Source organism: Pteropus vampyrus, unplaced genomic scaffold (genome assembly GCF_000151845.1).
Source record: "Pteropus vampyrus isolate Shadow unplaced genomic scaffold, Pvam_2.0 Scaffold1, whole genome shotgun sequence".
Classification (NCBI taxonomy): Eukaryota; Metazoa; Chordata; class Mammalia; order Chiroptera; family Pteropodidae; genus Pteropus; species Pteropus vampyrus.
The window spans coordinates 4,807,321-4,833,508 of NW_011888782.1; the positions used below are offsets into that span (position 1 = coordinate 4,807,321).

Here is a 26,188-nt window from a genome sequence, read left to right on the forward strand (position 1 = left end):
GAAGCCCATTTTGTAGATATGTTATATTTGACCTCATGCTCATTAAGACTAAATTCAGCACTGCCTGTGGATTCATTTTTTCTCATTTTCACATAAGTGGGAAGGCTCACCCTCAGCCTCACCAAACCTCTCCCTCTCTCATCAGCCCGTGCCTGGATGGTGGCGTCCCTTTGCACATTCGCTGCTCTCTCAGTGGGGACTTCAGGAACTGTCACTTGTTGTTCTCTTTTAACAGCTACTGTTTTTCATTCTGTTCACTTATATTCCCCCAGACTGCTGTGAAATAATTAGTGCCACTCATCCCACTAAAATAACCACCTTTAATACCAGAAATCTGATTTTACCACCACACGAATTTATCAAGAATAAAAATAACACTTAATAATGGTTTTAAAGTCTTTTCTAACTTAATTAGGGCATTTCAAATTCTGAACCATAAGGAAATTACTCTTACAGTAAACTCAGTGGGTGGAAATATGATGTGTTAAGAGTTAAGTTTAATTCTACAAGCTTAATTACCAGTTAACTTAAAAATAACATGTTAAGTAGTTTACGATATTTATTTCTCCTACTATACTTAGTGTTAGTCAAATATTAGGGTTAAATATTTTTATATGGAGATTTTATATAGGAGATCCTTTACTCATAGAAATCTTTATTTTAAGTGGTTTTTTTTTTTGAAATCAGTGTTGATCATTCTAGTTTTTTTTAATAATTATTAGACTTCTACACTGGACAGTATGGAGTTATACCATAACTTACGTCATCATACGGCACAAAATATTTTAGCTTTTAAATCAGCTTTCTGGTGCCAAAAGCAAAAAACAAATAAACACAAACCCTATCTTTATGAATACAAATGGCTATTTGAGTATATAGCTAACTGTAGCTGGGGTGACCCTTAATCATTTTTAGTTGATTTGCTAAAACTGAGCCCTGTCTTTGTTGTGAGCCTGTCTGTGAAAGTCTTTGATCAATGTTAGGATTCTCCATAACCAAATTTTTCTTTGCCTACGTGTATTATAACATATGTTGATCCTTTTAAAATGCTAACTGCCCTTGCTTTTCCATAATCTTTTCTAAAATGTGCACATGGCATATCAAACTATATTCTCTTGAATACTCTTAGTCCAATATCACCGAATGATGCATCATATAACGTGTCAGAACAGAGTTTGGGAAGTGGTGGCCTTAAGCTAAGAGTGAATATTACATGCTAAATGAAAAAAATAAAAAAGTAACAGTATTTTTTGACATGAAACTTAAAACTCAGTGTCTATAAGTGGAGTTTTATTAGAGCACAGCCGTATCTATTATATATTCTCTGTGACACTTTCCCACTACAACGGCAGAGCTGAGCATTTGTGACAGAAACTAAGCCTAAAATATGTCCTGCCTTCTCCTTTACAGAAAAAGTTTGGCAACCCCTCAAAAAGAAGATGGGGAGAACTAGTCCTTAGGGTATTTCGTTCCATGCACTTGGTTTCCAAGTTCACTTTTGTCAGCGTAAATTATGATTTTAAAGATTTTTCTTTCATTTTTACCAATGTTCTCAGTGTAATTTGAATTTCGATCCATAAGAACATCATTCTCGTTCTACCTGTCAGCCCAGTAGGAGGAAAATGTTATATAATCGGAGGAACTCCTGTCCTGGAAAAAGAAGTAACACTAATCGTTAGCATTTTTATGGTCAGGAACCTAAAAACACTAGAGGCAGAAAACTAGAAGAGGAAAGCCATGAAAATTAAAGTTTGCTCTGATTTCTTACAGTGCTCACGAGGCAAACATGCCGTGTCAGTAAGAAGTGGTGATAATCAACTTGCATTTTGTGTTACAATCCAATAAAATTTGTAACTGACTTCACACATATTTAGTGAGATACTCATAGGCAGGATTGTGCTGCTTGTTAAGAAGGCATTAAAATCGAGCCAAAGAGTTGAGTTTAACTGCTCCTTTTCTCTCAGATCAAGCAGTTCTTGTTAGGGGAGGGTAAGGGTTGGGTAGAGAAAGGGGGAATTGGGTGGAGTTAGGAAGCAGGTTCTGCATCTTCTCTAAAAACCCCTAGTTTCCTTTCACATCTCTGACAGGAAGGAGGGCTTTCTCTCAGATCGTAAAATTCAGGCCATGCTAAACTAACCACATTCTATTTAAAGCTGTCTCATAAGGGGAGGTATTAGAAAGGGTGCTGAAGGCAGACACCAAACCCGTGAGGCCCTCTCCCAGCGGGGGATGGGGAAGAGGCTCTGAAGCCCCTCTCTTGATTCCCACACCCTGCTACCCCTTATGCTATTCATTTCCTTCTTACACTCAGTACATCTTGTAATTATACCTTCATTGCTCTGATTCCTTTTTATGGGGTACCACTCTTTCCGTCTCCCAGATCTCAGTTCCAGGATGACCTGCTCACTACTACATTCTCACCGTGGGGCAGGCACTCAAAATATATTTATGAGTGGATGAAAGAAAATGACCTTGATCTCCATGACACAGATATTAGATGTCCTTTGTGCCCTATATCTCTGTCCCAGAGTGCCTACATTTCCCTCAACTTGACTGATTTATGTCATCACAAGTAGCCTTCATTGGGAGGGTTAGGTTTGGGGGCTGGTGAGAGGGTAGAGGGTGCAGTGGCTACTCTTCCAGGCTTCGTACTAGATGGTAACACTGGCGTCCTATGGCAGTGAGTGGTGGCTTTGCCAGTTCAGGAAGAGGACACCTGAGGTACGTGGACAGCTCCAGATACCTGTGGGGAGGGCGGGGCCAGATGCAGAAACAGCTGCGCCCGGGCGTGGGGGAAGGAAGGCACAAGGTTCCCAGCTTCGCAGGTCACTTACCTCTTGTTCAAGCCCTCAGAGTCTCCCTTGCCTTTTGCCAGAGGATTCTCTGCCCTCTCTGACATCTCTACTTAAAGACTGACATGTCCTAAAAAGAAAGCACAGCAGGGAGGAAAGGAGGGTAGAGGAGGAGGAAGAGGTATGGGCTCTTAGTTGTTCATCTGGCCAAAAGAGGAGCCAGATTCAGTGAAGCCACTTGGAGATGGGAACACCCCTCATAAATGAGTAGTGTTTCATGACTTTGCAAAGCATGCTCATACATCCATTGTCATGTGAGCTAATAGGTGGCATAGGCCCCTGATGGGCCAAGCAGAGAAGTCCTTGAATGCCAGACAGCCACTTTCTGGCAATTGTCATAACCATTTTACCACCGACTCTCACTGGTCTAGGGAAGTGAGCCATACCACACTCCTGTGCTCTTAGAGGAAGAAACCTTGCGACACACACACACACACACACACACACCCCCATCCGCCCGCTCTGACCCCACCTTGAGAGATTCTTATCTTTGTCATCTCACCTTCCATCCTGAGCTGACTCCCAGGGCAACTGGTGCCCAACAGAAGATATGCCCTGTTATGTTTTACCAAGGACACATCTCAGTGAACGCGGTTGTGAATTCATACAAACCATCTGGGCAGCCGTGCATGGAGTGTGAATATATGTGCACAAGATTGTTCTTATACAAAGACACTGTGACTAGAAATCAGAATGAAGGAGGAACCTGCCTGCACCCGAGGAAGTAGCTGAGTGGGGTTTTTAAAGGGGGTGGTGCTGGCAGAGAAGATGAGCCCTGATGATGCAAAAATCCTGGCGTTGGTGCTTCACTCTGTGACTGTGGGCAAGTCCGTTTCTTTATCTGTAAAATGTTGGCATAGCATCACCACCTTAGAGGGTATGAGATTACATGTAAATACCCCAGAACATAATAAATTCTCAATAAATGGTAGTCATTATCATGTCATTATTAGTGTTCAATGGCTAGAAACATGCAGCTCTTGAAGCTTTCAGACATTTATGTGTGTGTGTTTTAACATCACTCCAAACTTCAGAGCAGCAGCTTTGCTGTTATGAAGAGCATGGCTTCTCTGTTTCATAAAGGCAGGTTTCAAATTACAAAGTGAAAAGCAGAAGGTAAGGTTTCCCACCACTTTGTGAGGCTAGTTGACTCTACTCTGAAAGGGGAAGACACAGGAACACGTGAGTTATGTGGTCGACACCAGGAAGAATGCCTCGGTTTATATGGTAAATACTGTAATAACGCGTCTAATGAATTCTTGTCTTCTAGCTCTGCCGTCCCTGCGATATCGCGGACACTTCGCTGTGCTCAGAAAAGCTGCTTTCGTTACACAGAAGTCTCCAATTGCCTTTCTCTCTTAACCAACATCTATACTTAGTTATCCTAGACCTGAGAGAAACTAATAATACCTGACAGTAAGACTATGATTGAATTACCTTCTGTTAATTAGGAGTTTCTAAATCACTTTGATCCCTTTGGAGAAAAGGCTTGATATAAATACACAGTAATAAAAGTGGTACTATGTTTAATTCTAATTGTATGTTTGGAGATTTAATTAATTTAGTAATAATAGTTTTAAATGAGCATGTCAGAACTCTAAATGGTCCTCGGTGACTTGAAAGAGTTAATGTAGCATCCAGAATTTCCTGATCTCCTCTCTGGAAGTAGCTTGGTCACTGAATAATTGAGCTTAAGGAGCTTGAGTTCCCGTTTCTTCCTGCAGGGATGAATCAGGCCAGGTTTTGAGCCATTCTCGTAAGTTCTTTGGAGACACTCCCTTCCATTCACCATGTAGCTTCTGAACTCACCAGCTTCAAAACTTCCAAGACCTGGGGAACCACAGTTGATACCCTGGCCCTTCTTCCCCTTTTACCAGGCATTTCCTGGAGGCAGAAGTGAGTGGCCAGCTATAGACTACATCCTCACTGGACAGCGCCTGGCTGTCCACAGGCCCAGTTGAAAGTTCCTTTCCAAATCGCCAAGCCCCTCACTTGCTCATATCCCTTCCTATCTCAGAGCCGTCGAGGATACTTAAGCTGAGGGTGCACTTAAATCTCTTGCTGTCTGAGATGGCGTGAGGATGTCATATAAGCACATGGTTATTACAGTTTAGAAAAGCAGAGAAGCGTTTGTACAATGTTAAGAGGTTGACATGGCCAAAGTCCCCAGAGAGCAGAGGGTCTGTGTGTGCACATCCTTAAGGTAACTATGAAGTAGCTGTGCACTAAAGTAGCCTGTTCAGTGTGAGAATGTTGCATAAAATTTCCCACAGCAATCACATAGAAAATGAAATGCAGCACACCACGTTCTTCTCTAAGGAGACTTCTGATCACATGAGATCGTGAAATGGAATAATAACAGGATTATAATCAAAGTGCTTGTGAACTTTCTCTACACATGCTCTCCACGCAGAAAAACACAGAATGGTATATTATTATATGAACTGGTAGGAATTATTATATATAGTTTTCCTGGATAGTTTTATAAGTCCAGGGGGGTTCCTTTTTAGGTTAGTTTAGGTCCTGTTTTGTTGCTCGATTTTCAGTAGTGGTTTCTCTGAATATCATATCGTATAGGACCAGAAACAGTACAAGGTCAAAACCAAAATTCTATTCAACTTTTTGAAACTCTACGTACTTTGTGAAACTAAAACTATTCAGAAGTTTTAAAACTTTGCCAACAATTTATAGTAGGATGAACATTTTAAATCTGTACATTGACTTCATAACTAATACTTTGGTATGTAGGAATCCCTGGTTTTTTCAGAACCTTTTTCTGTCCTCCCCTAGCTGATATGCACAATGGAGCTTCACCAGCCCCTGGTCTGTTTAAATAAGTTTGGGAACATATGGAGACTTCCAGTAATGCTAAATCCCAATTAATGCAGAAATACGAGAGAACAGGGTTGGTCATGGTTTTATAGTTTATTCAGTTGTCTTCATAAAAGAACAATTTCTTATCTGACTTAAAAGTTTTTTAAAAAATTTATCTTTGGATAAGATAAATCACCATGGTGCATTCACTGTTTTAATTTCTCTAAACTCTGCTTCTGATTTTGTCTTTTCTTTTTTTCTAATTCCTCTATTTTTCCCTATTCCTAATAGAGGAATTTCCTCTGTGATGTTTTCTCTCATCTTTGCTCCTCTCTCCTCTCCTCCAGCCTAACAAATATGTATAACTAAGGACTTCTAGTGGCTAACACGGGAAATGCCTCTCGGAAATACCCACAAGTGTAAACTTGCAGTCTATCCACAGGGCGCCAAAGCAACTGATAGTGAGAACCTAGGGCAATCTGGTGTTTTGATTGCTTGATGCTATTTATTTTTGTGAATTTCATATTGAATCCAAATGGTTATTTAGGTAAAAACAGGAGAAAACTACATTATGCTGTGTATAATCTTAATGTCTTTATATAATCTTTACAAGGTGATTCACCTCAGAAATTGCAATTTAATCTGTGAAATGCAGCCCTTTCTAAGTGTGTCGATACGGTTATATATTAATTTAGAGTGAGAAGTTATAGATGGAGACATTGATTGTGGTAGAAGAGGCTTTTTATCATGTGAAAATTCAACTAAACATCTACAGCTGAGATGGGTTGTTACTTTACAGGATTCGATATTAAATTTAGTGCTCAAGAGATTCAGATTGCATCAGTATTTAGATAAAAGTTATCTAAAGAGGAGAGCCACATTCTTCCCTTAGGTAATATACCACCTTAGCTCCAAAGTGAACTTTATGAAAAGTTAAGAGCATATTGAAAATCTGGAGAATTCTTGGCTTTCTGAATATGGACCCTGGGTCATTCAGAACTCCTAATTCACTCCAGATTTATACAGCACTTGGCATCTATTCTTTGGCAAGAAATGATTGTTAAAATAGTTGAGTACAGTGTTGAGGCAGGCTTAAGTTGAATACGATAGAAACTCAGAGTTTATACTTCACAATATATGATGCCAAAACCATACTTAAGTTGAATACGATAGAAACTTAGAGTTTATACTTCACAATATAATTGAATAGGAGACTGAAAAAAAATTCAGGAAGATTTTGAAATACTCTCCCTTTTATAGTCAGTTCTGCTACAACACTTGGTTTGAAACTGCAAATTTATTTGAATGTGATTGATACATTAGTGAATAATTTTAGCCTAAGGCAAATTTCGTGTTTGTTTATGTACAGTTTTGACCACAAAAAACACTGATGAACACAGAAAACTGCACTTTGGTGAACTGAATCACACACACACATCTCAAACACCTACTGACTGCTCCAGTTCACCAAGTGTGTTATGAGCTGCACCCATCCACATCTTGTGTTCCAGCGTCTCACCAGATTTTAGGTTGCTCTCTTGCCACTTCACGGTAACTCACAAGCTGCAACATTTCCGACACCCACTTCCACCGGCGAACTTCAGGTCTTTTTCAAGGTTAAGTACCACATTCAGTGTCGTAGTTTTGCATTTCTTAACGATATAACGTATTCAGAACTGCGCTATCGCTTTTATTCAGTCCCTGTCTTCTTCTAATGTGTCACTGTAAAATTTTTGAATTTGTACCCCTAACCCCATTTTCCTCTCAAACCCTGTGGTTTTTACTGTGCACGTTTGTAGAGTTTATTGATTTTTAGGAACATGTATGTCACATTATAGCAGAGCTGTCAGTACTGCAGTTACCTTCTCCACAATTACCAAATGACCAAATTCAGAGCTTCTGATCCTGTAGACTCACCTCCTTCCAGAAACTCTGCTCGCACATCTGTAAACGTTTACTATCCTTCTGTTCCTCCCCTTACACCACTCTTTCTGTGTCTGTTACACTAGTCCTCTCCGCTTATTAATTGGAGTGGTTCTGGAGTATTACTGTGATGTTTTAATATCAGCTGTCTTTAAAATCCCTCCCTTGGAGATGTAGACCTTTTATCTCAGCTGCTACCTTGGTGCAGAAAAGTCCCGATTTTCCAATGCCAGAACCAAGCTTTCACAGATCAGCTGCTGCAGATTTTTCTCAAGCCTGCCTTGTTGTAACTGCCAACTCAGCTCAACTAAGGTGAACTCCACATCCTGAATCAGTTAACATATTAAAGACACTTTGTAAATTGCGAAATGCTTTACAGCTGTTGCGAGTGTTACAGTTTTTCTTATCCAGTTTACCCTCTAGTCTTTGACTTCTCCTTCCATGCCGGGGGCACACCAGTCACTGAGTCCTGCTCTGCCCTTCTCTACATCATCTCTCAATCCCATCCTTTCCTTTCCAGCCCTTCTGCGGCCTTCAGTGTCTTTTATAGCAGTGGTTCCCTGCCTGCTTCTGTCCCCACTTTCAGATCCCCCACCCCCATTTCTTCCCTCACCCTTTGTTTCTACTTCTGAAATCCACTTTGATCACAGCAAGTCTCTGCTTAAAATCGTAATTCCGTATTCCATTCAGTCCGGTCCTTCACTCCTTTTCTAACCACATTTACCTACTTTCCCCTAACGTGAATGGAAATGCCTGGAGAGCTTAACAGTATTTTACATTGATTTATATCCTGCCTCCCTCCCCATCATGCCTGCAGTGGGGTCCAGTATGTGGGAGCACCCACATAAAATATGCTCCTCTCTGCATGTTCGTTAACAATTCAGTAGTGCTTTTTAATCTAGCAGAGCTTTATGTTCTTTCTATAGTTTTTCTATTATGTGGGCTTTGTTTTTTATGATTTTCTATAATTTGCATAGTGAAAAATGTGGAAGCGGCAGTGAGATTTCATGAGGAAACTAGGACAAGTCACTTTGGAGACGGTTTGTTATTTAGAAAGTGTTTTCATAGCGACCTTGTGGAAGGGATGATGACCACAGCTACTAATGACCGCGCATACCGTGACCTCCCCACACAGCAGAATCGGGCCACAACCCTCCACCTGTGTGAGATGGGGAGGGGAGTTGGCTTGAACTGTAACACGTAGCCCAGCAGACTCCACAGCAGTAAAACTTTTCACACCCCAGTTCAAATGTGTGATTTTTATATTATTTGCAAGTATTAAAAGCAATGTTATCTTTTCCAACGATAACTTTATAAATGGTTTCTCTTCCATGGTTCAACTTTGTGATGATTTGTTGTACTTGGATGTAGTGAAAGAAAAAGTTACCTCTTAATTTCAGTGTTCCTGTATTTGATTCTAAGATTTTTCACCCACATAGTAATAATTATTTTAAAGTGCCTTTAAAAAAAAAAAAAGGTAGTATTGCTAACTTAGATGTTACTTTCACTAGCACACCAAAGCTTACAGATTCTGAGGAAATTTTGTTATTTTTTGTCCCGTTGTCAGCATTCGTGAACCAATTTGCTTTGTAGGGCTGTGTAGCACAAGGATGACAATCCTCCAGTGACATTGAGCTTTAGAGACTGCCATAAAGATTATTCTCATTAGAGGAGGAATACTGCTTTGGATTGAATTAGTTGGTCTTCTGCAGACCTCTGCCCTTTGATTCACATTTGCCACTTTGTTGTTCATCCCTGGAGTCCTGAGAGGCCAGTCCAGCTTTGGTCCAGCCTTCCAACGGTCTTTCCCGACCCAGTGGTTCCTGAAGCCACACCTGTGACCTGAGCGCTGTCCATCAAGACCTACCATGGACTTAGAACTCTGGGGGTGTTCAGTAGGGGCCAGGTATATCATTTTTATAAGTCCATTGGCAAGTTTGAAAATGATAATCAATTATTTGATTTGGGGAAGATATTTACCAGTTATGTGTCACCCAGTCACAGAATCTGTGTAAAAGAACAAACCTTTTTTTGCTATCTAGCTGTTCTCTTTCGTGACAACTTTCGCACTTCTCAGACTTTGTAACTTCATTAGAACAGCTACAGCCAAAGCAGCAACAGCATCCATGTGTTAAGATGGGGACAGGCAAAGGAAGGTCTTAAGAGGCATTTCCCCTTTGAAACTGAGGGTCAAACCAAAACAAAGAGAAAAAATGTAGAATTTAGAAGATATTATTACTGTCATTATTAAATTTCTTTCACCCAAGGACTAAAAATTTTTGACAAATTACTTTTATAATTATCAATATCTGTGTTCTTCGGATGAAGGGAGATTTGGTGTATTGTTCAAAATCAGACATAAGATTTTTACATAAAACCATAGACTAGCTTATTCTGAAATCAGAATTTTCCTAATGGATATGCAAATTTAAAAACAGAAAATAAAGAAGCAGTCTATACAAATCCAGTAATATTAAATATAGTAATATTGTAATAGTCCTTCTCGTAACATATCTATAAACAGAGAAGTTTACCTTATGTTAACATGGGAATTATTTTCAAAATACCTTATAAAAGGTATTTCTGGTTTTTTTTCAGCTTAATAAAATATGAATTTTAAGTTTTACTTTAGTTGAAACTTCCTGCTTTTCATCTTCTTGAGTCCTGTATTAAAATCCTATATTAGAGTTGATCAAATTTATGAAATGGGTTTCTGGGCTATGTTAAATCCATACACTTGATCTTAGTCCAAAGACCAAGAAATGATTATATTAACTCCACAGATTCTTCCTAATGCATTAGTTCCAGAAATTTAGGAGGTACTGGTAACTAGACACTAATATAAAATCCATTAGTAACAACTCTGTGAAGTCATCTTCTATTTCATCAACAATATGGTAACTTACTAGGGCTGGCAGCAGGATGTCTGATTGCTGTGCCAAGACTTTCTCATACCTATGCATTTAAAGGGGACTGATGAAATTAAAGCATTTGCATTAATGCAAATAATGCTTAAAAACCAACCACTCTAATGAGCTTTGCGTTGTATTGACATTAATGTAATATATGCAGAGAAAATAAGATAACTTAAAGCAATTTTTCCCTTTGACTCATTTTTTGATGTCCTTCCCCACTTACTGCTTTTGTCTTGTCCAAGATGCTTATTCTAGCAGTTTCACATTCAATATAAACAATTTCTCTGCTATAATAATGAATTGTTAAGTGGAGCCAAGTAAATCGTTTATTGTCATGTTTTAAAAAATGTTTTCCCAAAGCACTAGAAATAGTTAAAAAACAACAGCAACAATTCTGAGTCAATGTCTGTAGTCGAGATACTTCCATACTGTGTGTAGAACCTAGAAGCTATCAGGAGTTACTAATTTCATTTTCCTTTTTTTACATCTTTCTGGTTGGAGTGCCTTTCCTCTGTTTTACTGGTACGATCGCTACTTGTATGTCAAGACCTATCTTGGTGCTGTGGAAAAAGCAGAGGCTTTGAGGTCAAATGAAATATCAGTTCTTTTGTTTATTAGTTACAGTTCCTTTGCCCATTATACCAGACGACCTCGGGAAAGTTGCTTAACTCTCAGGTCTTCTGTGTTCACATTTATAAAACGAACACCCTAAATACCCACCTCACATGGATTTTGTGAGCATGAAATGAAATAGAAAGCACCAAGTATGTACCTGATGCAGAGGAGGCGTTGAATTACTTTCGTTTTGATTCACTCAACCAACACTTGTACTATTTATAATCACAACTTGTTATAAAGTATTAGACCCAGACAGAGATTGATCCCAACGAGATCTAATGGCGCCCCCATCTTGTCCCTGCTATGATATTCAATCATAGTTGTCAGCTGAATGAAAGCAAGACATCAGCTTGCTGGACCCCTGACCTAGTATGCTTATAGGAGCTCACAGCCCCGACAGCTTGATTAAGAATACCTAGAGGGGCTTTTACATTGAGAAAGAACTTATGCAAATACTGCAGGGGTTAAGGATTAATGAACTCATGCTATGGACAAGAACTTTAAACTGTTTGCCATATGTTAATTTCATTATAAATATGTACCCTAACTATAAATATGTATCCTAAAACTATAAAAAAGATATAAACTGGCAGTTCTTCCTCCCAAAGGAAGTGGTTAAAACATTTAATAACAGGTGTGGCGAAGTAAATCATCTCTGCTAGGGCCTGGATGTGTTTTCTTCCTGCCTTGTCTAAGTTCTGCTGGTTGTTTACTGCGTGCCTACCTCTTAGGCGGGTTCCCTCCAGAATTCCCCTCTGACACGGTCTGCAAGTTACCTGCTGCTCTTTACTTACAAACCTGAGAGGAATGGCTTTTCACTCTGTATTTTCCATGCTGGCATATTAGCCACCTTCATATTGTACATACTGCTCATAAGTAAGGATGGGGTGCATTCGCCCCCAGTGTTGGGAGACTTTTACATTGATGTCCAAGCCACAAATAGAGCACGCCAGGACACTGCCAGGACCCACCATTAAATGTCTCACCAACCTTCCTGGCTTAGGAGTATTTAACTTTGTCACACCCAGTAGCAGGTGGCCTACAATGACAATGCTGCAAGTTATTATGATTATTGTTTGCTCATAGTCCTGGGTCAGCAACTCTTTTTTTATTCATTCTCAGCTCTTAGCTCGGGGGCCCACTTCGAAGGCCTCAGTAAATGATCACCCCAGTATAAAGGATTGATCCTCTCAAGTATTACAGAGCCCAGGAGGCAGATGAGCTTTTCTCTTCGGCCCCTTGAGATGATGTGCCTTTCTTCAAGCCTTGCATGTATTTTACCACTGAAAGGTGCATAACTATTTAACCTTTGGTGAGACTTTAAACTGGAAAATACTTTCAAGAGTAATAATGCAATTTGTTGTTTCTCTGAGCTTTGTCATAGCAGGCTTTTCAAGTAAAACTAAAATTAGCGATGGGTCTTTGAAACGTTGCCAGTGAACATATGAAAGGAAGGCATACTCATTCAGCTAATTTTGGGCTACCAGAAAATGCCCTGCCAGGCTCCTGGATAAATGGAGAGTCGACTGTCACATCTACCAATTGCCTTCATTGAGCCTTCGCATCCTTCATTGCATCCTTTCATTTAATTCTGACAACATTATGAGAGTAATGTCTCTTATTAAACTCATTTTACAGGTAGGAAATTATGGCTCCATGATGTTTAATACCTTGTCCTAGATGACACATCTAATGAATAGCAGAACCTCGATTTGAACCCAGAATTAATATGTGCTCTTTCTACCCCTGCACCATATACCCTGTCTGAATCCATTTTGACCACCTCTCCCCCGCAGGCTGCCTAAGTGCGTGAGCCTGTGCTTTATGCTGCTGTTTTGTTCTCCTCCATTCCTGCTGTTACTGATTCTGTCCTGTCCATTTGTTTCCTGACCAAGTTCATTTTATTGCTTGTATTTTTTTTTTCTTTTTCCTTTTCGAATGATGAGAACACCGTTGGCCAGTTCTTTGGTACTGAGCTGTGACAACCCCATCCTTGCTTGAAGAAGTCCTTGCTTCTTTATATCTTTCATTTGGCTTGACATCAAAGCTGAAAAAGGTTACCGATGACGGTATGAACCTTTTCAGTATGTGAATTATGTAATAGTACAAATGACTTTATATCAGTATAATTGAGTTCTTAACTATTCATTTTTATCACTGCCTGTTCAATATGTCAAGCTGTAAAAGAGAATATTTTAATTTACAGGAATGACTCAGATCTTGAAAAATGAATGTGAAAACACTAAATTCCAAAGTGCAAGCCCTACCACTAGGCCATGAACTCTTTGAAGGTGAGCTGTATCCTGTAGGTCACTGTGTCCCCATCACCTAATCAAGGCTGTCTCTTGTAGACCTTCCGTGAATAATGAATGAAGATACAAATGAACACCTGCTTTGGCCTTCAAACCTTTGGATGTTTACTATAATTTTCTTAGAACAGTGAAAATCGATAAATGCTGTATGATTCACTTTAAAAATATGGTGTACTTCTTAAAAGGCATGTTGATTATGCTTTAGTGTAAATAAGTGTAACTAATCAAATATGGTGTTCTTTAAATTATACAAACAATCCAACCTACATATATTTCATTTCTATGAAATAATTACTATGCCAACTAGCGATAAATACTATAAAGAAAAGGCAGAATTTAAAGTAATGAAAAATGGTGGATTGGTGTTTATTTATAACGGTCATTTTAAAAGATGAGTATTATAGTGCAAACTATCGAGACATTTAAGCACAAAAAGTTAGAATCTACATTTAAGGTAAGTATCAATAGTTGCATGCGTTTGAGCCACGAGAGCTGAATATGTCTATCCCATTTTCATAACAATTTTAGAGCCAAAAAGATCACTTCAGACAGATTTTTTTCCCAACATTTTGGTGAGTAAAATAATTGGTCAGCTGTGCCCTGATCCTTTTTCCTATTCAAACTTGGCTGTTAAAGCAACCTCATGCAGTTTGGAATAAGAACTCCAAGCTGAATATTGTAAAGTTATTGATAGGGGCATTAAAAATACTAGTTTGAACAATATCATTAGTAATGTATCAAATAAAAGCTGCGTTTTGGTCCTCATTGTAAGTTTTAAACTAATCTTCAGATAAAGGTATTTTGGCTGAAATGGGTAAAGTGTGTAGGTGCTGGAGCTTTCTATAAGATGATGTAACAGGTTTTGTTAAAATGAATGACTGAAAATACGGTATAAAACATAGATCAGATGTTTACACATATTTATTTGTAGTTTTTCATACTGAAATGAATTCAGTTTAGTACTGGCTGTCAAGGTTCAAATTCAGTGTTGGACAAGCCTAACTATACCTGAAACTTAATACTCGCAGTCTTGTTTAAATCATTTCATGGCGATGCATGATTTTTCATTTACATATTTGAATTTGAGTAGTGAGAAGTCGATATAAGAGCGTTGTGCCACATCACCTCAGCCTGATTTTAGGCTTTAAAATCAAGAGCCTCACACATGTGTGCAGACCCATGTTGTCAGTTGTAATCTTGTGCCTGGATGTTCCCTTTGCAGATGATCCAGTCCCTCAAGGCCTTGATTGAAAATGCAGATGCTGTGTATGAAAAGATTGTACATTGTCAGAAGGCAGGTAAAGTAAAAGTTTCTTTTCTTTAAATCAGTAGCATCATTTATTTGCCCCTAAACTATTTTTCATCTGTTTGATGCTATGTCAAGAAAATCAGATATAAAAATTATTCTTCCATGGCTAAAGAAAATACAAATTCACTGATTCTCAAGCCTACATAACAAAATCACGGCGAGTGGGTGGTAAAACATATTGACATCGGTCTGGGGTGTGGCTTAAGAATTCCCAGCTGTTAAAAGCTCCCAGGTGTTTCTAATGAGCAGCCAAGATGGAGAACCTCTACAATAATTTCTTCCTCAGTGTCACCTGTGCTGCCAGACCCCCTTCTGTCATCCATGACTTTCTAGCACATGATAGGAAGGGTGAGTCTTGAACGGAGAAAGATTGAGTTCTTAGAAAGAGGATTACAACCTCTTGACACTTTTTAATGCACTGACATTTTCAAATGCTGACGAATTCATTAATTTAACATCCAAATGTTATACTAGATTATAAAATTCTACTTACATAAACAACTATCTAATTAATTTTAGCTGTGACAAAACCCAGACACTCAAGTATTCTACATTGTAATAAGAATAGACAAATGGAGTTCTTTCAATTTTGAAATTTCGTTTGTCAATTTGGAAGATTCTAATATGGAAAATATTTGTAATTCATAAATAAGAATATTTGTCCTAAGGTTTCTGGTTGCTGTCCTTTAAAATCAAGAGACTATAACCAAAAAAAAAAAAAAAAAAATCATATCTAAGAACGAACTTGTTTAAAATAGATTAAAGAAGAGGATACGTGTGATAATTATCCTTTTTGGTATTTTTTAAAGGACTATGTACATTAATGAGTAATCAGAGAAATATCCTCATCTTGTTTTACTCATATTCTTAAGAAAATATTATTAGTAAAGTAATCTTTCTACTGGGATAATATTCCCTATAACCACAACTAAAACAAGTTCATACATCATTTTTGTAATTTCATTATTTCATTACACAAAATTATCCAGTAGCTTACTAGAGTCTATTGTATCAATTCTAAACTTCTGATTTCCCATGCGAAGTCATCTACCAACTGGCTCACCCATTTTGCCAATGTTATATAAAATTTGTTAATTAAATCATCTGTTCATTGGTTTAATGAATATGTTTTGAACTTCTACTATGCATAAGATACTTACTTGTAAGAGCTATTTCATACCAAAATATCAAAAAATAAACAAGATTGATTTTTGCCTTCTAGAACCTTCAAATTGAACATGAGATATGAAAGTTATCACACAGTCACATGTATGGAGAACTTACTATGTGTTTCTCAGGAGTCTGAATTCAGTTTGTGAGACAGTTGGTTTTTGAGCAAAATGGGAAAGAAGTTGAGCTTTGCGGTGATGGTCATCATAGCTGTGTGCAGGGAATTTTTTGTGGGCAAAACCCAGTTGCGAAGCTACTGGGAGCAGTGAGGAAGGAAAGGAAGTGACCTTGTCAACCCAGCCTGGCCTTCGGGCTGCCCTTCCCCATCTTCTGTGTGCTTCTGTTTAGTCAGATCTCCATGAGCCATCCTCCTGCTAACACTCCTCTCTCCCTCCTCTCTACCAATCTGTACTGTTCTTTCTCGTCTCAACAATATTTCTGAAGACCTTTTATGATTCAAGGATTTATGTAATCTAACCATTCTATTCAGCCCTTCAAACATGTACAGTATTTTATTCAGCTGAAAGAGCTGCTTCAGCGAGTGTGTGTTTTATTAAGGTACTCCATTTTCCAAACAGGATAGTAACCTCCTAAGGCACCAGGTTTGCATATTGAGTTACTGTTGAGATTTTACTCATGATGTCTGTTCTAACATTCTATACAGAAAAGTCACTCAAATATGAGCTGACTAAATGTGATATGACTTTTATTAAGTGTTCTATTTTATTAAATACATGTATTGCTGTGAGAATTATGGACTGTGAAAATTTAAGACTGCATTTATCAGAAAAAAACTTTTTTTTAACAATTTGAATTGTCAGTTCTTTACAACTTTATTGCTTTGTGCAGGTTCATAATTTCTAGTGTAATGCAGCTTTATGTTCCATTTGATTACAGTAAGAAATATATTTGCTCATATTTTTAAAAGGTGAAGAATCTTGTCTATTAAGGATTTTGCTTGGGTGGAGGCGGGGAGAGACTAACACTGTGTAATGGTTTGCGTTGCTTTGGGTTTAAAGATCTTTAGAGGCATATAACGATTATCTTTTGGTTTCACAGTTACTGCTGACCGCCTACACAACCCTTCTGTTATCACAAGTGCTTATTTTAGAGTCCCTTGATCTTTTTTTCCTCATGTTTATAGTTATCGTAAGAGCATATAGTCATTAGTCATATGAAGAATTGCTAATTTGTATTGGACTCAAAAACATTTGCATAAGATTTTACTTTTGATAAGTAATTGTTATTCCGCTTGCATAACTTTAATCTTGCAATGACAAAATGAAGATATAGGTCACCAAAGTGCTGCAAGAGAGGATTATTTTAGAAATATTTCAAACTTGCAAACACTAATTTATGTTCTTATTAGATAAACCTTTATTTAAACAATTAAGTGAAAACAATGAGTTACACTCCCACCTCCAGTCACATGTTGAAAAGTGTACCTACTTTGGACAGGTCCTGGCTGCGTAGTTGTTTTTTTTGGAGATAACAGTATGTATTCTGGTGTTGTTACTGGGAAGAGGGAGTGAGGCAGACAAGGTATGCTGGGAAACGAAGACCCCCCCCGCATCCAGCAAAGCTGGGGTCTAGCAGGACCCAGGAGGAAGATGACACAAAGGGATACTGGGGAGGGCAGAGGGAACATCAACGTGACGGGCAGTTGGGCAGCCTGCGTAGCTCTCTTTTTTAAAAAGAAAAGATGGCAGCACTGAAGGTTGGAGGGTTAAAGGGAAATCTTAATAAGAAAACTATCCTAGGAGTATGAAAGATCCAGCGAAGAGGAAGATGTTAAAAGATGAAATGGAGATAAAGGATGGAGGAAGCGAGGAGGGCAAGGATCAAGTGCAAGTCATGAAACACTTGACCTTAGAAAGAGGGAAGCACCCCCTCTTCTCAGACAACACAGAAAGCTGTGACATTTAGAGAAATTCTGAGAAAGAGAGGAGCATTTTCCATTGAGAAGGTGGACAGGGAAGTCCTGCCATAAGAGAACAGTTTTGAGGGTGAGGAAGTGAAAGAGAGAACTAAGGACAGGGATAGAGTGTGGGAGCATCTGTTCAGTCAGAAGTCAGTAGTGCCAATAAGAGGGACTGATTAGATGTTGGATCGTGCAGGAGTGATGTGGATGAGCGGGTCTTGGCCGCCGTCTGATGAGAAAGATAAGTAATAAATGGCATGGCTGTGCAACAATGAGTGTGTATAAACTAATGAGCACAGGTGAATACACTCACACACGTTCTCCTAAATCTAACAAATGCACAGTTTTCCAAGAAACAGCAAAGTTGGCGATTGGTAAGGAACACATGCAGGGGAGCTGAACAGGAATCTGCAGAGGGAGAAGCATCAGAAAAGTTCTCTTTTTTTAGAAGTTTCTAAGTTGATAAAAGATTAGCCAGGTTCTTTCAGGGGAAGAGTCTTCCACTTTCTACTGTTTCTCTCTCTCTCTTTCTCTCCTCTCTTGCTCTCTCTCTGGGGCCCAAAAGAGCAGACTATCATTGACTTTTAATTTCCTTCTTAGTCACTTAGTTGATATGCTTCATAAAGGATAGGAAGATGATCTAGAAGGAAACTCAAACTACTTTGCTTCAGTGAGTTGGATGTTTTTCTCAGGTGAATTTAAATGGAAAATAATTTGTTCTCTGGGGAAAAAAAAGAAATCAATGACATACTTCCTGTCAAAGATGGTGAATTAACACATGCATTTAATCTCCACTCCCTTCTGAGCCTCGTTAAAATGACAGTTAGGGTTTTGTTTTTTTGTTTTAGAGCCTAAACCCCTAAGGACAAAGAAAATAGGAGCAACAAAATTTTGGAAACTAAAAACAGCTGAACAAGTGATAATTGACTTAGCTGACTCAAGCAAGGTGAAGTTGAAGCTGCCAGTGGGGGACCTGGCAAGCTATCTGGTTTACACTGCAGACCACCCCCCCACCAGCTCGGAACTTGGTGGCACCAGGTGCCTCTGGAAGTTAGGGTGAAGGCAGGGCTAAAAGAGAGCTCTCCCAAAGTTGGATTAAGAAGCAGTTAGACCCCAGGTGGCTGACAGACCGCATGTGTCCTGACAGTGGGCGGGGTTAAAAATAGCAAAGTTCTCTTCCTTCATCTGGGGAGTTTGATAGATAACACTTGAAAAAAGTCTAAACAATATAAGCATGTCATTTAGAAATATGGATATAAATATTAAAAAAGGAAACAAAAAACTCAGCAGTTGAATGTACTTGCTTCTGGAGAGGCAAGCTTAGTGACAATTATTTGGCTCTTTAAACTATGTGCATGCATAATTCTGATAAAAATTAAGTCACTACTAAATTTAAATTTAATTTAAATTACTAAATTAAAAAAAATCAAACAAAAGAAGAAGAAGAAGAAGAAAGGAAGGAAGGAAGGAATCAAGGAACAGAAGCTGCCACAGGGATCCCTGACTAAGGATGTTCCTGGAGAAGACGTGGGCCACACCGACAAGCCTTGGGGACAGTGTGAGGTCTGAGGTGAGGTTACTGCCAAGGACCCTTGCTGCTCTCCCTGGCTTTGCGGGCAAGCCCAGTGCCCAGAGGATGTTGTGTGCCTGGGTGGGCGAGAGCCTGGTTCCTCTTTTGGCAAGAGAATTAGTTCTCTTTCAGAATGACTGAGGGAAGATCAATCTCTAAATGAAAGAAAATCCAGGCCACCCCAGACCTATTTAAATAGAAGCTTGTGTTCTAAAAGCTCTAAAGGAATCTCATGCATGGCAGGGTTGCATCATTATTGAGTGAAATGGGATATAAGGTAACTTTCCAAGTAATGAAAGCTTTACCCTTCATTTTAATCAGTTTAATGGAAATTTTTCTATATTGGACTCTATACATGCCTGCTTTCTTAAATTTGGTTTGCCAGAAAACTTGTGTTGACTCAAGGTCACCTGAGAGGCATCCATTGCTGTTCTCCTGTTCAGCGTAGCCATATTCCCAGGAGCCTTCACACGTTGGAGGGCCCTTAACTCACACACTCAGTGGCCTTGCTCTGCCTGTTCAGACCCCATTCCCACGATTGGCCGTCTAATTCCATCTCCTCTCATTCAGCTTTCACTTCCTACTGCTAATTTTTTTCCCACTGAATTTCCGACTATTTGTATGCCACTTGTTTTTTTCCTTTCCGATTTGCTGCTCCTAGTCTTCTGAGCAGTTGGCATCTCCCCTGTGACCAAGCTTGATAGATTTATCTTACCTAAAAGCAGATTAGAGCCTGACGCACTCCCATATGGGGAGAACACAGAGAATGTTAGGCCAGAGCTACGTGACCTGGATTTGATAGCTCAGAGACCTTTTTCATTTCGCAAACTCCTTGCATCTCAGTGTGTTTTTAGGAGTTGAAGTTACCGGATAAGTAACCTGTCACCATCTATCACTTGATTTGTTCACATCATTATCTTGCCTAACACAGTAAACATAAAATCACCGGAAGATTTATTCTGAAAGCATCTCACAAATGTTCTGTTTGACAATGTTTACAAAAGGAAACTTGGGAGCCTATAACTTTTGTTTTCATTTATGTCAGGATGTTTCTCAGCTCTGTCTTGTATAAGTAAGAGGTTCTTCCCTGGGGGTCCAGAGACCCATTTTCTTGTGCCCTCTGTACAATGTCTTTCTGTGCGATATTAAGTTAGTCACTTGACTCCTCTCTGCCTGATTTTCCTCCTTCTAAGTGACATAGCAGATGGTCAAATGGAAACAGCTAATAAGATACTGAAGCAGCTATAATGAAATCCAGGCCTACAGATAGAATTGGTGTCATCCACATGGAAGAGTTACTTCACTGGATGAGTCCTCCAAGGAAGAAAGAGTTAGAGGAAATACAGAGAATCCTGGGGTGTGATTAGGGGTCTGTAATTCAGAACTGGATGTTCAGCTGCAAAACTTAAAAGCATCCTCGGCACGTCTGATGCCCTCACCCTGGTCTACTTCGTCTTTTTCCTATAGCAGTTATTACCCTCTAACCTACCTGTAGTTTACTTATGTCTGTTGCATATCGTGTGTCTTCTTCCAGCTAGAATGTAAACTCCTTGAGGGCAGAGATCTTGGTTTATTTATAATGTATCCCAAACACCAATTATTTGTTCATCAGACATTTATTAAGTCTTTACTCTCAGTCTGACAGAAGCAGGGGACTTCCCTTCCCTGCCCTCAGTGGGGCTGCAGGCAGAGGGTAGGAGATAGGCATGTGAAGAGCCCCTCACTGCATAGCGTCTGTCATCCAGCAGTGAGAGGGCACTGCTCTGCAGCCATGACAGCACACCTCCGTGAGTAACTCTGTCGGGGCTTATCACTGAATTATTGAACTCAAGGGGTTCATTTTCCCTGCATGCATCAGGGCCAAAGGGGACAGGACAGGAGTTTGCAGCAAGGAAGGTAGAGGTTTATTTAAGGAAATGAATGGCAACAAGCCTGGAGACACAAGTGAGCTAGCGCTCAAAGACCTGGCTCCCCGATGCCCTCTAGGGGATAGATTATACAGGGGAAAAAAAACCTCATTAGTCATGGTAGCTAAAGGAATTGGGATCATGGGCTCTGCTGATTGGTCCGGGCTGAGTAGGAGGCAACTAATCATTGCATCAAGTCCTGATGGCAGTCATAGCATCCTACTGTCTGGTTTTCGAGGAGATGCTGATAAGGTCATTCTGAACTTCATGGGTTTGGAGCTACAAAATGTTATCTTTAATTTGACTGAAACTGTTCCTGTGATCATCAGACCTGAGCCTTGTTCCTAAGACTGTTTGGTGCTGACTTAAGGGCTTAATGATAAAGGGAGTGGTAGTGCAGTATGCAGAAGGATAAGGAAAGAAAAGAAGCAAGTGAGCCCAAGGCCAGTTTGAAGCAAGGAGAAAGAAACGAGAAAAAGTCATTTTAAAGAAGGAAGATTTGCACAGTTACAATTGAACCAGATCTTAGAACAGGAGTTGAGTCAAGAAAGGCGGTTCGTGTGGGAGCAAGTCAGGTGGGGACAGGAATTCCAGACAGAGAGAACATGTGAAGGGCAGTAAGGCCCACGCCGGCAGTAAGGCCCACGCCAGCTGCAGCCGTGACAAGGATGGGAGCAGTGATGAGGCTGACGATGCAGGCAAGGAAACAACACGGACCCAGAAGCTCTAACATGACATTAGACAAACAACCTTGATATATTAGTCTGCATGAAAAGAATTCTCCTGTATGAAAAAACTGTCAGAAGCAAAGTTGCAACAAAAACGACAAACTAGGAAAATTTTTAACAATACATATTAGAAAGAACTAATATCCCTAGTATGTAAGGAACTCCTAAAATCAGTAAGCAAAAGGCCAACATTCTTTGCAAAGAATAGGAACACAGTTCACGATAGGGAAATTCAAAAGACTCTAAAACAAATGAAAAGATGTTCAGCCACATTCATAAAAGATGCAAACCTGTTCCAGGGAATCCAGTTATGAACAAAAAACCGAAACCCCGGACTTCATGAAGCTGAAATCTAACAAAAAGCAAATAAATAAAACAGTATGTCAGACAGCGATGAGTGTTTTAGAAACAATGAGACAGACAAGGAGATAGTGAATGCCAGGACGGGGATGGGGGCTCTTTTAAATTAAGTGCTCAGCGAAGACCTTTGAGATCCGATGACATTTGTGAGGAGACGTGCTTGGAGGTCAAGAGGAAACTTCGAACATCTGGAAAGGGATTATCCCAGGAAGAGGAGCCTCTGAAACAAGGCCTTGAGGTGGGAGCACCTGATGAGTCAGAAGAGGAACTAGAAGGCCAGTGTGGCTGCAGCACAGTGAGCAAAGGAAGGAGAGGGCAGGAGCCAGAGTCAATAACAGGCCAGACGGCAGAGGGCCGGCCAGACCACTGTGAAGATGCCGGCTCCGTTCTCAGTAACATGAGAGGTCTTTCTGAGTGTCTGGGCAGAGGACTGAATGGCTGCATCAATTAGCCTGGAGATAGGGGAAGGAGACAAAAGCAGACGCTGGAAGACCCGACAGAAGGCTTTTGCAACAGTATTGCCCAATCAGTGATTGCGGCTTGATCTGGGGGTGATTGGGGTGGAAGTCATGCAAAATGGTTGCATTCTGGATATTCTGAAGGTTGCGTATCAGGATTTATTGATAGATTGGTAGGAGGAAATGGGGAGTCAGTATGACTGCAAGATTTTTGTTTGGAAAGGTGGAGCTGCTGTTTACTGAGCTGAGGGAGAAGGTTTGAAAGAGAAGATCAAGGGTTTGGTTTCAGAAATATTAAGTTTGATATGCCTAGTTGACTTCTGAGTCTAAAGTTTAGGAAAGAAGTCCAGACTGGAGGTAATGAATTTGAAATTTATAACCGCAGAGGTGGTCTTTTAAGTTTGGATATCTAGATCATCTAAGAAGTGACTGTGGGTAGAGAAGACTGAGCCCTGGCCCTTAGATGTTAGGGAGATAGGGAAGAACAAGCACAGATAGATGCAGCCAGGCAGATAGGAGGAGAGCACTGTGATCTTCTATGTGTCTAGTAAATGAGGTTATTTCAAGGAGATTCCATATTTCATGCATCAGCTCCAAACGTTTGTATCAAAGGCCCTAAAGTTCCATCGCATGCAGTTCTTTTTTTTTTTTTTTTGTCATTTTACTTTTTTTTTAATCTTCCGATAGGAGAGTCCAGAGGTACAGGTGCCAGGAGCCAGGGAAAGGGGTAGAAAAACCATATGAACAATAAAAAAAAAAAAAACCACCACCCTGCACTGCAGCCGCTGCACCCTCTGTGCGCACCGGGAAGTTGCAGGTCATGATGAATTGGTGAGAATATAGGGCAAACTGATAACTGTCACATTGTTGAGGGGAAGTAAAATGGGTCCACACCTAGGGAAGGCCATGGGACAGTGAATTTCAGAATTATAAATGATATACACTTTGAAATAGCAATTTCATCTTTTCAGAGTTTATTATACAGATATGGTCACATACTCGGGGAAGACATATGTACAGGATTTCCTTGTAACACTTAGAATGACCTAAATTTTACAACCTTAATGTCCAATAGGAAAGCCTTCATTAAAAACATTATGATAGATCCATATAATGGAACATTATGCTCCCATAAAGTAGAATAAAGAAATATGTGTGTGTGCATGTATATATATACACCTGCACGTGCACCTGCACACACACATACAACATATGTACATATATAAGGAAGATCTTATATATACCTACGAGTAAAATATGTATGTTTTTTTAAAGGACAAGACAAACTGTGTGCACTTTGCTAGCATTTGTTGTAGAAGGAGCGGGGATGGCAGATCGGAGCCTCGTGTGCTTGTCAAGGCCCCTCCCCCGGGAAGAATACCTCAGGGAGAGTGAATGACAGCAGTTGCCTGATGGGAGGGGAGCAAGGTGACTGGGAGATGGGGTTGAGAAAGATAGTTCTCCATATACCAGTTTATACTTCTTAAATTATCGAACCATATGACTATATTATCTGTTCAAAACTTAAAATTAGAAGAGGTGTAAAAAGAAAGGGAGACATGGAACAGTGAGGTCGCGAGGGTCTTGGTTATGGTGGTCACGCCAGGTTGTGGCAGAGAAGAAAGAGTTGATTTAAGAGTGACAGTCCAAACAAAGACATCCTAGGTAAAGATAATCTTTGAGTATAATTTGGGTGAAGAAGGCCATTTTATGTGAATCGAGATGAGGAGGGTGCCGCTAAACACATTATTCTGTGTGATTCCAGGTGAGTCACGTGGCCATGCGTTTAGAATGGCAGCATGGTAATTAGATTTCACAAAGGACTACGAGTTATGCAACTTCATCTCACCTAGAATTACCCAAATGGAGCACACTGGCAGAGGAAAGAGGGCCTTCTTCATATAATTCATTCACAAATTGCACTGCTGTGGATTTAACATCTCGAGGATCTTGTCATCCATCTGGGTTTCATGGATATTTTTAAGAGACCTGGTTTATCTATTCCACCTCATGTGGAATTAGATTTAACAGTTCAAAAATCCATCTTAAAATAATTTGGCTTTCGGTAATGCCAAGATTGTTTGGGAAGAAGACCAAGAAAAAGAGACTACCAACTGGAACTACATGAAAAGTAATTAGGCATTTCCATGTTCCATGGGGATTATAGTGTGAACACCCACTTGGCAGCGGCACACACAAACTTCAGACCCCTGGAATTGCGGAGCCGAGTGTATAGTTTATAAAAGCGGTACATTTTAACAAGTATTATATGTAAATTACGTGGAAAAAATGATCAGACACCCATATTTCGTTTTCAGGGTACTTTGTCGTGCCGTAAGACATGTGCAGACCGTGTTATAGTGAGGTAATTTTAATACTGTTGATAAATTGACCTCTCGAATGAGGTCCCAGATAGACCTGTGTTATATCCTATCTTCCAGGAAATAGCTCACTATACCTAGTTTGGGACATTTGAAATAAATTAAAATTATAAATATATATTTCTTTTGTCACCATTGGAAAAATTTTACCCCTTGCTTTTGGTTTCTGTTTTCAACACACACAAAAATATTTTTGCGCTGGATATGTCTGTGATAAAAGAGCTTTCTAGGATGGCAAATTAAATTTTCATTTGAAAAACTAACCTTTAAGTTTATCAGTGTATGATCAGTATGTCTCTCTCATAAGATTTTTTAAAATTATACTTCTAAAATTTTTAGCCATGTGCTACATGGTATATTTTAGATTCGAATCATTTAGATTGATAGAAAAAATCTCCACCAGAATGTTTGAAAGGTCATCTGCTTTATGTTTGGCAGGAGTAAACTGTATTCGTTTTAGTCAAAGAGGAAATGATGCCATGTTTCTGACTAAAACCCCCTTCTCTTCAAAGGAAAAGCCTCTTTTTTATATCTTAGTATTATATATGTCATGTGTTTTTTAATTTTAATTTTATTTTTATGGCTGTTTGTGATGGGAAGCAGGAAATTCGATAGAAGTGGAAATTTCTCTTCACTGTTTTCCATTATATGGAATTGTACTAATGTTCTTATTATATCATCTTGGAAAATTTACACTTGTTTATTAATTTTTATAGAATGTTACTGTATCAGCCTTCCATTTTATTTATTATCATTAAGTTTTAAGCCCCTTGGAGGAATACTTTTAAAATATTTAAGTTATAAAGTATTTTGAAATAATAATTGGAAAATTATATGAAACCAACATAATTTGAGCTGTGCAGATTTTTGAGAGATGACATAGAAAGGAGCAATAACTTTCTAAAATGCAGTTCTTTACATAAAGGTCAAATAATATGCTTTTGTGTGGC

General features: G+C 39.3%; 1 protein-coding gene across 1 annotated transcript in view; it reads left to right on the forward strand.

Moving 5' to 3' along the window:
- Window positions 1-26,188, forward strand: part of PLCL2 (phospholipase C like 2) — a 167,649-nt gene that overhangs the window by 118,882 nt on the left and 22,579 nt on the right. Inside the window, exon 4 of the mRNA XM_011355234.1 lies at window positions 14,657-14,732. Within this exon, the coding sequence (XP_011353536.1) occupies window positions 14,657-14,732 (76 nt within the window). The remainder of the gene's footprint in view (window positions 1-14,656; window positions 14,733-26,188) is intronic.